General features: G+C 38.1%; 2 protein-coding genes and 1 long non-coding RNA gene across 3 annotated transcripts; 2 read left to right on the top strand and 1 right to left on the bottom strand.

The window, feature by feature from the left end:
• Window positions 1-1,012: 1,012 nt before the first annotated feature.
• Window positions 1,013-5,707, bottom strand: LOC148740303 (uncharacterized). Its single transcript, XM_088750608.1, has 4 exons — window positions 5,055-5,707; window positions 4,893-4,961; window positions 3,797-3,853; window positions 1,013-2,785 (listed from the first exon to the last, which is right to left on the bottom strand). Exon 4 carries the CDS (start codon window positions 1,898-1,900, stop codon window positions 1,241-1,243), a length of 660 nt encoding a protein of 219 aa, XP_088606734.1. The 5' UTR covers window positions 1,901-2,785; window positions 3,797-3,853; window positions 4,893-4,961; window positions 5,055-5,707; the 3' UTR covers window positions 1,013-1,240.
• Window positions 5,708-5,817: 110 nt separating this feature from the next.
• On the top strand, window positions 5,818-9,217 carry LOC148740302 (uncharacterized). The gene is made up of 3 exons (XM_088750595.1): window positions 5,818-6,115; window positions 7,227-7,556; window positions 9,014-9,217. The coding sequence occupies exons 1-3, from the start codon at window positions 5,853-5,855 to the stop codon at window positions 9,186-9,188; spliced, it is 768 nt and encodes a 255-aa protein (XP_088606721.1). The 5' UTR covers window positions 5,818-5,852; the 3' UTR covers window positions 9,189-9,217.
• Window positions 9,218-9,597: 380 nt separating this feature from the next.
• On the top strand, window positions 9,598-13,383 carry LOC148740301 (uncharacterized). The gene is made up of 2 exons (XR_015997145.1): window positions 9,598-9,875; window positions 11,800-13,383. It is a non-coding gene; the product is annotated as an uncharacterized LOC148740301 (long non-coding RNA).
• Window positions 13,384-15,434: the final 2,051 nt, after the last annotated feature.

Here is a 15,434-nt window from a genome sequence, read left to right as displayed (position 1 = left end):
AGGGATTACCAGGAGTGATCATGAGTCGAGTTTATCTCTTGAATTTTCGAGGAGTCTGAGTTTTCGGGGTGTGACTTTTCGTGACACCCCAAGCTTACTTGCACTCAGGTAAAATGCTCATGAATTTTGCCGACATAGGTCAATGAAGTGCCGTATGCGAGAGCTAAAGACATCGATTTCTCATCGGCTAAGAAGCTCAAAGAAAAGCTCGACCAAAAAATCGAGGATCTACAACAGCCGCAAGCCTCGAACAATACAACAACTTCTAGTATCTCCTGTTCTTCCCCTTGATTTGTGATGATCTTAGGTAATAGCGCATTAGATCATATATATAATGAATTTTGCGCTATAGAAATAATAAAATTATTAAATTATTATACAAAAAAATCCTTAGTCTTTATGCTTTCCACTTTTGCTCGAACAGCCAACAATAATGCATAAAACCATCCCTTCTTTCTCACATGAACTCTTCGTTAGATACGGTTTGTTTACGCTCGAGGGACACCAAGATGGCGGATAGTAACCGTTGCTAAGGTATTGGTCACGTGGGTGAAACCCAAGGATTCATTATTCCTTATTTGAGTTTTTTGGGCAGTTTCTAATTCGCTTTATTGTGAAATAGATGATTTCACTTCAATTAAAATATGATTTAAAACAATCAGCGTCATGTTCAATCTAATTACCGTATTTATTTACTTAACTCCAGCCTGAGGTTTATTTAGATATCAACCTTATAGGCGTGGCATTTATTTTTACATACTGTACACTGAACAAAAGTGTACACTAAACATCTACACTATAGGAACTTTAAGCAGTGACGACGGAAAGCTCTTACGATGGCGTTCAACACATACCTTTTTCCATAGTCCTATTTACTTTGCGCAAATTATTGGTAGATATCTAAGCATCATAATGTTTGATATTTTTATTTTCGATCATCGGATTGAGTCTTTCGTCTCTATAACGCAACCTAAAAAACACTGGAATTTTAATTGATAACGTATTTGAGATCAAAACAACATAGTTATTCAACAATATAATAGCGCGAATTCTTGGTAGATTTGATGGTAAATACCCGAGAACCACATTTTACTGAGTCTTTCCGATGTGGAAATATTGTCACTCAACTTTCTCAAAATTGCATTAAGCTTTTAAAAATAACACAACGAAAGAAATAACTTTGAGATCCTAGAATACTTATACCAATGAATACGTATGTTGCGTTAAGCAAAGTGTCAACTTAATTTAGGCTTATACGTGTTGCAGTGCGTCCAGATCTCGTATTACAAGCTACACTTCTGGGATGGTCATCCCTGGATGCGGAAGCAACTTTGTTTTCTCTAGTTTCCTCGTCGGACTCGATGTCACTGTTGTTTCCACCTTTAAGAATCCTTTCAATTCTATCAACTTCTTCTTGCGAAAGTTGATAGCATTTTGAATCATTTTCGTTAGAGGTGATAGCGACACAAACACGGTCCACAATGGAATAGGGCGAATTTTTGTGGTCTTCGTACACTTCTTTGAACAGGAACATGTCCTCAGTTTCGCTATTGTCCAGCCACATAATATCCATTACATTTTCGGTAACCTGCAGTTCATTTGCAGTTCTGTCCTCGACTAAGAGATCCTTTAGAAGGAGAGCCAAGAAAAAACCCCATTTCTCCGTTAGTCCACCGTGTTTCACAGCGACAACTTCTGCTTTGAACAAAATTTCACAATGAAGGACGGACTGCTGACAAAGTACTTGTTGAGTGTCACCCTGTAGCAGAGTACTTGATGCAACATTTGAACCTGGCTCACGCTGTTGCAACGAGAACGATATTACATACGGCAATTGACCAGTGTCTCTTTGCGTTTGTGTCTGACAGTATGTTGTCGAACACTCTTCCCGAAAGATCATTCATTAATAAATCAATTAACCCCCTTTGAAATGGGAGATTTAAAACAATCTTTTCTTCAAAAGAAGCGCAGTTCCAATGGATTTGTCCGATACACGGAGGAAAAAGCATATAGAAAACATTATCCGCGACAAGAAATTAAGGTTCTTTAGCACGTTAAAGCTAGTTGAGCGGTAAGCGGTGCATTTGCTAGAAACAGTCAAAGTACCACCAAAGGATTGCAAAGGCTCATTTTTTAACGACATGTACAGTTAAGGGATGAACCTTTGAAAAGCGTATTTCCCGATGAATTTGCCGTATGCCAGGGCCGAATTCTTTGCTTGCCGATCGATTGCCGATTAATTCACAGAATATATGTCAATGTAGAAAATAGTTAAAGGACGACAATATTCATATTCATGGTATTGAACTGGAACTAGCCTGCAGTCGAGGCTCATGCGGGAAAATCTTTTCACATGCAAACATTTTTAATGAGACTCCCCCGCATGAGCTTCGACTGTAAGCTAGTTCCACGCCTAATCGGTGCTTATTTTCAAAAGTTATTGTATGAACCGATCCTGAATTGTTTTGTCCAGTTTGAGTCCAGTGTATTGCGCAATGTTGAAAGGGAAAGGCGTTGAAGGGGCGGACGGATGTTATTTTCTTAAAACAATATTTAGGCATTGTTTTCTTGAAAATGTACTTTTCGCTAGGTTCTCCTTTACTTTAAAATACTGGAGAAGGTATCGAGAGCTTGGTGAACAAAAATTAATCGAAATCAAACAGACCACAACATTTATACTGACCTTGGTTCAATATAGGAAACCCGGCGCGATTCGGTAATCTCAAAATGATGCCTTTCCGATGAACGTGATCTGGACTTTGACTGAAACCTAGAGCGCTTAAATCTAGGAATAAAACACCAATTTTCAGTTTAGACACTGATTTACATACGTAAGCATGTAAATCAGTGTCTAAACTGACAAGTACAAATCCTTCAAAGTTGATTCGAAGTGTACAAGGATTTTGGAATTGCTGCTAACAAATCGATAACAAAAGACATCAAAATGGTTTTTTTTTTCACGAGATGAGTCCATCGCTATGATGGATAAGACAGAATGGCCAGTTCCGAAAAAGATAATAACAATAACAACAAAAATTTATCGACCTCAGGATCAACCAAGACACTCACAAGAAATTAATGAAAGAAATAAATGTGGTGCCCATATTAAGTTATGTTCCACATAAGAACGGTAGCAAACTTCATTGTTCCGTGGCATTGGCTCTTTCCCACATAGAATATCTTTGATTTCAAGAATAGGGAAGGAGCTCGTTACAAAAATAAAATCCATTTGCATCAAAGAGATTTTAGGTAATGTTCGTGCTTAACCAATCAGAGTAGCAGAAGACAATAGATATTAATTTTGCTTCTTTGATGAAGTACCCCAAATACAATATCTTATAAAAATTGTATGTTGTGCGATTGGGTCTCAAATATACTTGAAAACTTAAAAAGCATTAGACAAAATGCAACTTGAACCTTAACTTTTTAGCGGTTTTTGAGTCAGGCCAATGAGATAACTAGTTGTTAAAATGAAAAAAGTTGATATTCCATCGTGCATTGCCTTTCAGCGCTATCCTTGATATGCGGATCATTACTTAAACCCAAAGTTCTTATTAACATTTTTTTAAATAAAGGATTCTAATCCTTTACTTATCACTGAGAGTAAAGGGTCTATTTTTATAGCTGCTATACTGATACTAGTAGTGTGGCAGGCGTAAACCAGCACCGATTTGCTCTTTCATGATCCATTTAGCCGTAATCGTCTGTTTTTATTTCAATATTGTATTAAACCGGCCTGAACGTAAGTTTAAAGCTTTGATCAAATAGGTGCCATAAAATACATGCAAATCGTCACCTTGTTCTATCTTGCGATCTGCCAAGCCTCCTTGGTGATCGTGACAGGTGTTGAGAACTGAAACAGATGTGCCAACAAAAATGTAGATGAGAAATCAATTGTTCACTATTGCTTTGAGGAACTTCATATGTTTAAATCAAACTAGTAAACTGATCGGTGTAACAAGTTAAAATCATAGTATAGAAGCAAAGATAGATACAACATAGGAAGAAATGTAAAGTTACGGCTTGCCAAACCAGCCTTCTTCAGGTGCGATGTTTTTTTTTTTTTTTTTTTTTTTAATAAAGGTGACATTTTTACGTAACAACGGAAATACGTGGGGCTCCACTTAGAAAGATAATAATGATAGACAAATAAAACTAGCTGCTAACAAAAAATATAAAGAAAACATTGAAAGAAAACTAATACGAAAAGGAATAACTAGTATGTTTCTTCTCGAATGTTCAGACCATGAGTTACAAGTGTTCTGCCTTTTGAAATTAAAAAAGCGTCTTTAGCTTTATGTATTGAGTCTCGGTTAGAGAAAATTTTTTCAATGGGGAATAGTTGCTTATTATTAGCAGTGTAATATTCTGCAATATATTGTAAATTACAGCAGTTACTGGGTCACATATATTCGATAGTGTATGTTTCGCCGGTAGAAAAGAAAGTTGGATGAAAGTAGTTAGTAATTCCGTCGGAAATGTGGGATTGACATCTTGAAATTCGCCACGTGCTTTGCCAATTTTGCTTACGAAGACAGTTCCGAGACAGTTCCCCGATGCGCTAATTAATGGCACATGTTTTGGTGTATTTTATTGGGAAATTTTTCATATTAATAATTCTAGCTATTTTTCGAAACGAAATCGTAATTTGCGAAACGGTATTTTGCGGGCTGTTATTAAATAAACGGTATTTTGCGGGTAGTTATTAAATAAACGGTATTTTGCGGGTTATTATTAATAATAGTTGTTAAATAAAAGACGAAGGAAGCTCAGTTTTTTTCTGCGGTGGACGTCAGTCATTTCGCGTTTTAAGATTGGCTGCAGCATGTGAAACAATTCACTGAACAGAAAACTATAATAAATCAACATTTAAGCACTTAAAATTGACTCACCTTTCCGATCTTTTCGACCGTTTTGAGCTTCGCTTTGACCTTTCAGGCGACCAGGATTGGGAACGTGACCTGGAAATAATAATGTAATTTTGATAGTGTATGAACTGTAGTGAATAACAGACAATTAAACATGAACCGAATGTCGATTACGATTTAACCTACCGTCTGTCGCAATCTCTCTTCTTTCTTTTTTTTCCTATTTGTAGATTACTGTTCGATTACTCTTCGACACTCTAAAAAGAAACTGACACGTCACTCGAGGCAGACAGTCACAAAGAGACAAACCAGACAGTGATGACATAACGAACATAAAAAGCACGCACCAATCAGGACAGAAATCGGGAAAAAGTTACGCAATCGGCTGGCAAAGAAGGATCTGTAATTGAATACTGCGACCAGAATCTGAGACTGAAAAGCACCGAAAGGTCATAAAAACCATCAAAGACATCAAAGATTTGACGAAGATTGCAAGTTTCGAGCGCCTGATCTCTATTGCTTCTTTACGCGATTCTTTTTTGGTATAATTCTTTATTCTCGATTAAACCCTAGTTATTCATTATTCATTTTCTTTTTAAGCCGTTATTCCTTATTCATTTTCTTTTTCAAGCCGTTATTCATTATTCATTATTCCGCTTCCACCCCCGACATTCATCGACTAACTTTCTGTAAGAAGGGGGTAGGGTTCTAAAGAAATGGTGGTGCTGCTTCGGTGGGTGTAACAAGGTAATTTTAGTTTTTATCAACTGAATTGATATTGTAAATTGGCACCGTAAGAAGTTTCAGTAAAGAGTAAAGAGTAACCTTCTGGCTTGGAGAAGTTTCTTACCAGAATCACAACTACTGAAATACCTTACTAAAGACGACACCGAGGCAGTAACCTTCACCGTCAAGAAAAAAGTTTTTTTACTCCACCACTTGTAGATACAAGAATTTCGCAGCAGAGAGTTAAGAAACAAGGAGATGTTGGCCGGCCCGATATTAAGTATTCAGTGCAGCAAGGAGGTCAAATTTCAGGAACCAGTCACTGTACAGCTACCGCTATCCTTGAGAGACACTGAGCAGGGCGCTCAATCATTGGGTATCTCTGATCTGTCATTAGCCCGTGCTCGAGTCTTGTTTTTACCATCTGATGGAACCCATCTAGATTGGACTGAAATTACCGCTGATTCCTCTCCATGGCTGGATGGCACTGTCATTAAATTCAATGTGAAGCACTTCTCGAGGTATGCCAAATTAACCATCTGCTTTTAAATTTTCACAAGACTTTGATAAGTGACGTAAGTCTCCAGGGTAGCGATACTACTACTAATAAATAAATATTAATAAAAATAATAAATAATTTAGCAATGGACATTCCACTTGGTGGCTCTTCCTTGTCCACTGTTTTCAGATCGAATTGGAATTTGGAATGTTGGTTTTTGCGGAGGGAGGAAAACCGGAGAACCCAGAGCAAAACCCTCGGAGCAAGGACGAGAACCAACAACAAACTCAACCCACATGTGACGCCAGGTCCGGGAATCGAACCCGGGCCACAGTGGTGGGAGACGAGTGCTCTCACCACTGCGCTATCCTTGCTCCCCAACTGGAAAAAACCTCATCGAAATCGAAACGAAAAGAACTCAAAGCAAAACTAAACAAAGGCAATCAGAGCAGACCCGATTATAATTAGAAACACAAGGTCAGCGATGGTACAACTGGTGTTTTTTGAGAGTGTGGCTCATTTTCCCGCAAGCATCCGTATCTTGATCTTATTTGACTTACTACAGTAGCTATAAGGCATCACACGAATCTATGTTAGAGTTTTTATCACCATCGCAGCTGCGTAAATTCGTCCCATTCGTCAGTTAAGGGAAGACAATTTGTTCGCATATGGACAGGACTACTAATTATTCACCTATTGTATGACCACAAGCTTTACTTTGCTTTTACTTCTGTTATATTTCTTTATTCCGTCTATCGTATTTACTATTTCAATTGTTATTGTTATTAGTAAGATTATAATTATCATTCATTATCGTATACGTTTTAAATTGCGAGGAGGTGAATTTATTTCGTCAGCCACAATGAAGACACTAACGGACAGGTCATTCTTTCTCGCCAGGCGAGAGAAGGGGAAGGGGAGGGGAGGGGGAGGGGAAGGTAGGGGGATCCGGTCCACTTTTGTTGTGTCACAGTAAAATCTACTTGATTCTGTCATAACGCTATGTACTCCTTATGTGATTCCCCCCCAACTCCTCCGCCCCCTCTCCCCTCGTCCATCTCCCCTCACCCCCTCCCCCCTTCTCCCTTCAGGCGAAGAATTATGATTGACCTCATATTGTTGCTTCGTTGCAGACTTTGGGGCTGGATAGATTGGTGCGTTAAACCCGTCATGTCACCAATTATTGAATTAGCGCGTAACTTTAACACAGAAGATGTATCCCAAGTGGCCGTTTTTACAGCTTGTCTACTAGCAGATACAGAGTTAGGTTCTACAAGATTGTTGAATGTGTTTTGCAGTTCAAGTAACGCGACAAGGATGCACATTAAAGATGAAGAGAAATTGTTGTTAGAAGAAGAAAGTGCTTGGGACAACATGGTACCACGCGAAAAGGCTTACGTGTTTCTTTCAGGGAGTGTGGTTCATCCGGCCGAGGTTGCGGATTTGGAAAATTTTTTTGTCAGGTAAGACTTTAGGGAAGATTTGCCTGGAACTTGAGCATTTGGTTTGAAATGAAATAATAAAAAAAAGAGATGGATGGGAAAGTGAACTGCTTATTACCACCATGGTGGTTAACATAACATAACATAACATAACATAACATGGCATAACATAACATAACATAACATAACATCAACTTTATTTCCACATTTCAACACGATAAGTGTTTAAAGATTCGCGTTTATGGGGTCGTGCATTTAAATTAGTCCTAAAAATTGGTTGGCCAATCAGTCCTTTTGTTAGGTGAAACGAAACTGAATCGGAACGTTCAAATTCATCTGGACGAGTGGCTGTTAGTCCATCACATGTTAGGGATTTAAGATGCAGCATATAAAGCTTGTTGAAGACGATATCAAGCTTCTCTCTTATGTCCAAGTTGTGGAGTGCTAACTGCCTCCCGATTTGCTCAATGAATAGAGCGCTGGACATTGTGCGGAAGGTCGAGGGTTCGAGCCCCGGCCGGACCAACACTCAAGGTCTAAAAAAAAAATGAGGAGAATATGCTGCCTTTCTTTAACATCAAGAAATGGTTAGATATTCTAGTCTTCTCGGATAGGGACGAATAAATGGAGGTCCCGTCTCCTGCAGGGTTAGGGGTAGGAGACGTTAATTTGGTCAGATACAGTGAAATATATGAAGTTCATATATTTTGAACTGCGGTATTAGATATGTATGATGCACGATCCTCGCAGTAGATAGCGCTATTTAAGCAATAGCGAAAATCAGACCTGAAAAAACCAAACAAAACAAAAAAAATCAACTTAACGGCCTACTCCCAGTTGGCTTGTTAGCTCAATTGGTAGAGCGCTGCACTAGTATCGCAGAGGTCAGTGGTTCGAGTCCCGTACAGGCCTGATTTTTTTCAGGTCTGATTTTCGCTATTGCTAAAATAGCGCTATCTACTGCGAGGATCGTGCATAATACGTAGACGTTAATTTCCAACGCACGAGTATACTGTGTGATGGATGTCCTCCCCTGGGGTGGGATGGGTGGGTTCGTAGATAGAGGACCACCCTAATTAACTTCGTGTTACTGGTGATAAAACATATCCTCTATAAATATTGTTGGTAGTAGAAGTAGTGCTTGTAAAGTGTTGGATATTTTTGCGAGGAGTTCAAAAAGCGTTATCCTTGCTTAAAATTTGCGCTTATCACTGTTTTTGGTAAGTTACTCTTACGTTACGGTGGAGCATCACTGATGTTCGATTAGTGACGGCCATATAAAAAACGCAAGACTTCAGCGATAGTACAGCTTTATTAAAGCCGTTATTTGTCCGTCAATTACCGCTCAAAAATTTCCGCAGCTTTTGATCCACTTACCTCCCAAAAAAAATTTAGGAAAATCAGCTTTTTATTGCTCTAAGAGAGGATTTTCCTTAAATCCTCCTCACATGTCAAGAAATTGTCTCATTTCCTTACAGGTTTGAAAAGGACGATTCTATAAAGAGGAATTTAAGGGTGCATGTTGTCGACAAAGGATGGCTAAAAATAGAGTTCTACAAGAGCAGAGAAAAGAGGCCAGACAATAAACTGTGCCAACTAGAAATGGATCTCCCCCCTCGAAAAATAGACATTGAGGTAAAGAACAACGTTTGAAAGACGTAGCTTGGACCGTCTAACTGACTTGATGAGTCCGAATGAGTCGGCGGAGACGGATGGGCACGCAGCATCGAAGGTCTTAAGATGCGAATCGCAATCGTCTGCACAGACCCCGGCTCTTTTTGGAAAGTAAATGATGAACGGAAACTGAAGTCTATTGAATGTGGTCGTGGGTGACTTTTTAAGTCCACTCCGTTGGAAAATCCTCCTTTGCAAAATCATTCTTAATCCATTTACTTTCCCAACAAAGGAGAGGAATCTTTATTATGAGACACTCTAACGGAATAAAGTAAGATTTTTTTCCACGTGATGCTTATCTAGTAAATGGCGTTTTTCATGCTACTGTAAGGCCTTATAATGTATAATGAAACCCAATTTTTTTTGCAGAAGACACCCTTGGATTTTTTTGAAGTTCCTTTGGATGACAACAGCATCCTTCACGCCTTCACGATGGTCCACTTAGGGAAGTCCTAGCAGCCTGTAGCGGAGTGCTAGAAGAAATAAACTACGGGAATATTTATCGAAGTCATTATGAAAGGAACAACGACGGACAAACTCGATGTAGTTTTTACAAAGCCCTGGCGAGCCTACCACCAGATGACCAACAAAAGTGCTTTGAAAAGATTGTTGAATTTTTGCAAAAAAGTGAGGGAACCAAACACATTGGAGATCATCTCTTGAAAGGTAAATTTTTAGTGAAGTTCTCAGAACCACTTCCACGTTTCATAGAACGAAAATAGTTCGCTCTTTCCGTTCCTTCTAAGATTTTACTTTCTAGAAGTTTTCAATGTCTGCGCAGAAATGCCAAATTCGTAGAAGAATCCAAAACGAGGCTTCAACAAAAAGAATGAAACAATTGTTTTCTCACTTCAGCTTCTGACTTGGGATGGTTATTTTTGATTTGAAATCAGGCTATGCGGCGTAAAGTTGAAAGTTTCTCTCTTTTTTTGCTAAATTTCAAAATAATGTCTGAACTAGAGACTCTTCCGTGCAACATTATGTTGGAAGAGCATGTTTGATCGGTTAAAACTCCTCTTTCAAATTGCTTTTACAGTCAAACTAAGTGAAGCGTACCCCTCAAGATCACATTAATGAATTGATCATTTGGATATTGAACCCGCCAGTCGTTTCAAGAATGCAATAATGAATTGATTATTTGATTATTGAACCCGCTAGCCGTTTCGCGAATGCAAATATGGATTGATTATTTGAATATTGAACCCAAAAGCCGTATCCGTTTTGAAAAGGTGCGGATCATTGTTCAAATTAGAAGTCCATTTCTGAAGTCCAATAAGATTGTTCTATTTGACGAGGAATCCTGAAAACGAACAAACTGTACTGTATAAACACTGCGAAAACAGTCGATCGCAAATATTAACGAAATAAAAAGTCTTGCGATGGCTTCGCCCGTAAACTATTTTTTTTTACTATGATGAATACATACAAGAATTTCTACAAGTTCGTTAAGATGTAAATAGGCGAAAAAAGCTCTCGATAACATTCCATTTACAACATTTACAAGAAGTTCCACACAATACTCGAACTCACCTTTCCCGCCAAGTCTGACGCCTTGTTGAAATGGTACCGATACATCATCACGTGTTCGCAAAATCCAATTAGAAATGGACTTCTGATTTCAACAATGATCCACGCCTTTTTAAAACGAATACGGCTATCGGGTTCAATATTCAAATAATCAATCCATTATTGCATTCTTGAAACGGTTAGCGGGTTCCATGTTCAAATATTCAATTCGTTATTTCGCTCCTGAAATGATTCGCGGGTTCAATATTCAATTAATCAAATCATTAATGAAATCCTGAGGGGTACGCTTCACTTAGTTTGACTGTAAATGACCTCGCACGTTTGCTCCCGATGAAACCTTTTCCATCCAACTTTTTGCTTCACCAGCAAGTGTTTGACTGTTACATGTAATTCAACTCTGCATTCTAAGCAAACCCTAGGCAATCAAAAAGAAGCCAAGTTTGAGTGACATCAGTGCCAGAATTTCAGAGAAATATGTTTAGCTACCCCGTGTTGTTTGCGACAAACATGACGTTGAACGAAAATGTGTGATTGTCAGTCCAAATTTGAACTCAAGCTGTCATCCGATCTCGAAAATCGGTCATTCATCTCTGAATGTAAAAGACAGAACTCCAGTTGAGATCTTGATAGTTCGAGGTACTGGTTATTCGGTGTCCAGAGAAAAATATCATTGATACATGTACACTAATATAATTTAAGACTGACGAAGACACTGCCTTAAACTCGAGAGAGCCAGCAAAACTACATGGTCAGCGTTCGATATAAAGGGCCGGATACTATATATTACCGCTGGGGTGGGGGTGGGGGAAAGGTGGATCTGTGGGGATCACATGGTTTCATGGGAATGGAGTGGGCGGGGGGGGGGGTGGGTCGTCACCGGCACAGTAAAAAGGGAGGGCTATATAAAATTGAGCGCCAATTAACTGGAGTATCATAAGAATTCTAGAGAGCCTTGGGGAGGATCAGGTGAATTTTTGTTTGTGACACAACCACCCCCCTCTCTCCCCAGACGATAAATAATAACCGGTCTCTGACTCTACTCCTTTGTACTTGTTTTCCTCAGCTAAAGCTCTGATTATGGAACCGCCCACTGAAGGTGTGCTTAATGCGGTCGCCGAGAGACTGAGAACAGGTTCATGGTGGAAGAAACTCGCCAGTAAATTGAAGATCAAGCAATATGTTATTGCCAATGTTCAAGAAGAAGAGGAGGATAGCCAAGAGCGCTGTAGGGCAGCGCTAGAAATTTGGCGTCAGAACAATGGACCTGATGCTACAAGTAGAGAGTTAATGCTGTGTTTAACGAACATGGGGTATGGTAATGTGAACTGGCATATAATGAGAGAACTTGGCCTTGTAACCAGTAAAAATATGCCTCCAGAAGAGAGAGAATGATCTGTGTTACAAAAAATGACGTTGGAGAGGATACGAGGTTGGATGCAAGTGCTCTTTTTTCACATCACTGTGCAACAGAATTTGCACCTTGTGAAGCTGTAATATTATTTTGAATAAGGTCGAAGAAGACTACGCGACAAGTTACTGCAACCGTGGCGGATGTATGTTTGCCAGTTTCTGTGGTAAGGGTAATTTTTATAGAAAAATCTTTTTTTCTTTGACAGGACTGTTTCTCTGTAAGAAGCTGCAGAAGTTTAAAATAATCGAATCTGTAAGATAATCGTCAAATTGTGCAAATTGTCGCCGCTATCGCAGCGGCCAACATGTAAATTGACATAAAAACGGATTCTACAATGTCCTGACTGTTTAAAGAACATATCAGGGAATTTATGTCTTAAAACCGTACATAACTTAGACATGTTTCTTATTAACCGAATTCGAGGTTTGTACTGTGAGTCACGGACTGAGCTTTTTCCGTTCAGTGTTATGGCTCAAGCGCGAAGCGTGAAAAAAACGAGATTTTGTAACTAACAGTGCGGGCTGAGAAAACGGGATTTGCGAGATATCTTTTAAATTTGTTGGCTCAAATAGAGGGTAAAAATCTCAGTTAAAACAAACTTTGGAATTTACCGGGCTTAGAGTGAAAGATGGCCCGTTAAATTGACCTATCATAGCGCACGTAGTTAGGTGCGGTAATTGCCATCATCGCTCTATACTATGGGGAAAACTCATTATCCGACGAATGATCCCCGCCTTAAACTGCACGCGAAACCGATATCGCACGAAACGCGAAACGATTAGTGCGATATCAGTTTTCGCATGCAATTTAACGCGGAATTTACGAGTCGGGTAATGGATTTTCCTTGACTCGGAAAATTTAATTATACAAGAAAAAAAGAGAACAAAGTTGTTATTTATATGTAGATGCGAGACAATATCACTTAGCCTTAACTAGACCGAGCCTTTAATTCGAGATTTTATTCGACTATGGGATTCTAGCAAGAACAAACCTTTTCTCTTTCTATCCTCCTTCAATCTGCTTTACTTCACTCTATTCCTGTTTTTTTTTTTCACCGTTTCTTACCATCATCCTACTATTACCTCCAATTTTCATTCATCCTTTAGGCTCAAAATATAATTCCAAACTATACCTCTTAATTAACCCATTGTATAGAGTGTGCAAAGAAAAGATATTATTTATAGAGCAAAACTCACAATGAATGTCGATAGATTTATTACATAATTTTTTATTTAATTTGTTTATTTTATTTTTTGTACTTAGGACTTGTAATTCACGATACAAACTGTATGTTTGAATAATTAATTATGAATTTAAAATAATTAAAATTATAATTTTAAATTAAAATTTTTAATAATTAAAAAATTTTTAAATTAAATTAATTAAATTTGATTAAATTTTAAATTAATTTAATTTAATTAATTTAAATAAATTTAATAATTAAAATTATTAATAATTAATTGTTCAAATAAATAATTAATTATGAATGTCGATAGATTTATTACATAATTTTTTATTTAATTTGTTTATTTTATTTTTTGTACTTAGGACTTGTAATTCACGATACAAACTGTACGTTTATTTCACAAGAAAGAAAAATTAGTTTAACGAGAGAAAACTGACAATGAACTTTCGTAAATATGCACATAAATTTTATCTAATACAATTGACCATTTTTTTAAAGAGGTTTGAAATATTACAATAACATGTTTATATGCATTTGTACTGTGGGTTGTTTTCGAATGAACCTCGATTGTTGGTTCTCTGAAGGTCACGCTGCTCCTTAACCCTTTACCTCTCATTCATGAGTGACCAAGACAGAATTTCTCCTTACAATATCAAGACAATATCAAACAGACAAGTGATGAGAATAAAGAAAAATATCAATCAGGGAATAGGCCATTTTACAGTTGTGTACTTAGTTGCCAAGCCTTTGATTTGGAGCGAGGCTGAAAGTGACCTTGTCGTGATAGAGACCTGTATCTAGTTAGCATGATAACAAAGTGATTTACATTTAAAAGGCAGCAAAGTTTGTACCATAACAAGGTCATCTCTAGCCTCACTCCCATTCAAAGGCTTGGCAACCAAGCACACAACTGTAAAATGGACTATTGGTCACAACTATAACCTCTGGGTTAATAAAGGAACCATGAGAACACAATGTCATCCCTAGCCTCAGTCCCGTTAAAAGGCTTGGCAACCAAGCGCACAACTGTAAAATGGACTATTGGTCACAACTATAACCTCTGGGTTAATAAAGGAACCATGAGAACACAATGTCATCCCTAGCCTCAGTCCCGTTAAAAGGCTTGGTAACCAAGCACACAACTGTAAAATGGACTATTGGTCACAACTATAACCTCTGGGTTAATAAAGGAACCATGAGAACACAATGTCATCCCTAGCCTCAGTCCCGTTAAAAGGCTTGGTAACGCGCACACGACTGTAAAATAGACTATTAGTTGATCCAATACCAAATAGTCCCTTTGAACAGGAGTGAGGCTAAGGGTGACCCTGTTGTGATAGAGACCTGTATCTAGTTAGCATGATAACAAAGTAATTTGCATTTGAAAAGCAGGAACATCTCTATCATAACAAGGTCACCTTAAGCCTCACTCCTGTTCAAAGGCTTGGCCACCAAGCCCACAACTGTGAAAAGGACTATTCCCCGTGGCAGCATCATGTATGGCAAACGGCAGGGAGAATTACTGATGAGATCTCGGAAATGAATGGGTTAGCGTGTCTCCTTTACCCATCCTTCCCACAATTTTGATAACCTATCGTCATGGCAGTGGAACTTCGCTTCTTACATTTTGATAAACAAATTGTTTGTCGAGTTGATTGACTTTTTCAAATATTGTGGCTTCTAAATGAGCCCTTTGTATTATGCATTTTTATCCTTCTGATCTTTCTATGCTGTCCTGTGACTATACTTCAAATACAAAAATATCATGTTTCTGCGACATGTGTTTCTGTCATGTTTGTGTCCTTACGATGCGTTTTTTGTTTCTAATAGTTTAGTTTGAAACAGCTAATGGTCAATTCTCCAAATCGCTTCACTTTCGCTCGCCCACGACTCCATCACTCGCTCATTGCTTTCACTGTCATTTATGATAATAATAATAATAATAATGATAATAACTACTTTATTAGTAGTACTTCCACAAGGTGGCTCTTCGCCGACTAATGACCTAGCTACAGTATATTATTACAAAGAAAAATCAAACCAAAAATAAAAAAATGATTACAATAAGATATGTACAGTTTAAAAAAAATAAACGGCATGG

The sequence above is a fragment of the Stylophora pistillata genome, chromosome 2 (assembly GCF_964205215.1).
Source record: "Stylophora pistillata chromosome 2, jaStyPist1.2, whole genome shotgun sequence".
Lineage (NCBI taxonomy): Eukaryota > Metazoa > Cnidaria > Anthozoa > Scleractinia > Pocilloporidae > Stylophora > Stylophora pistillata.
Note: the sequence above shows the minus strand (reverse complement) of the source record. Positions and strands in the feature narration are given on the sequence as shown.

Coding starts and splice junctions, on each gene's coding strand:
- LOC148740303 (XM_088750608.1), bottom strand. CDS start 1,900: ATGATCTTTCGGGAAGAGTGTTCGACAACATACTGTCAGACACAAACG.
- LOC148740302 (XM_088750595.1), top strand. CDS start 5,853: ATGTTGGCCGGCCCGATATTAAGTATTCAGTGCAGCAAGGAGGTCAAA. Junction 6,116..7,226: donor AATGTGAAGCACTTCTCGAG/GTATGCCAAATT, acceptor GCTTCGTTGCAG/ACTTTGGGGCTGGATAGATT. Junction 7,557..9,013: donor TTGGAAAATTTTTTTGTCAG/GTAAGACTTTAG, acceptor ATTTCCTTACAG/GTTTGAAAAGGACGATTCTA.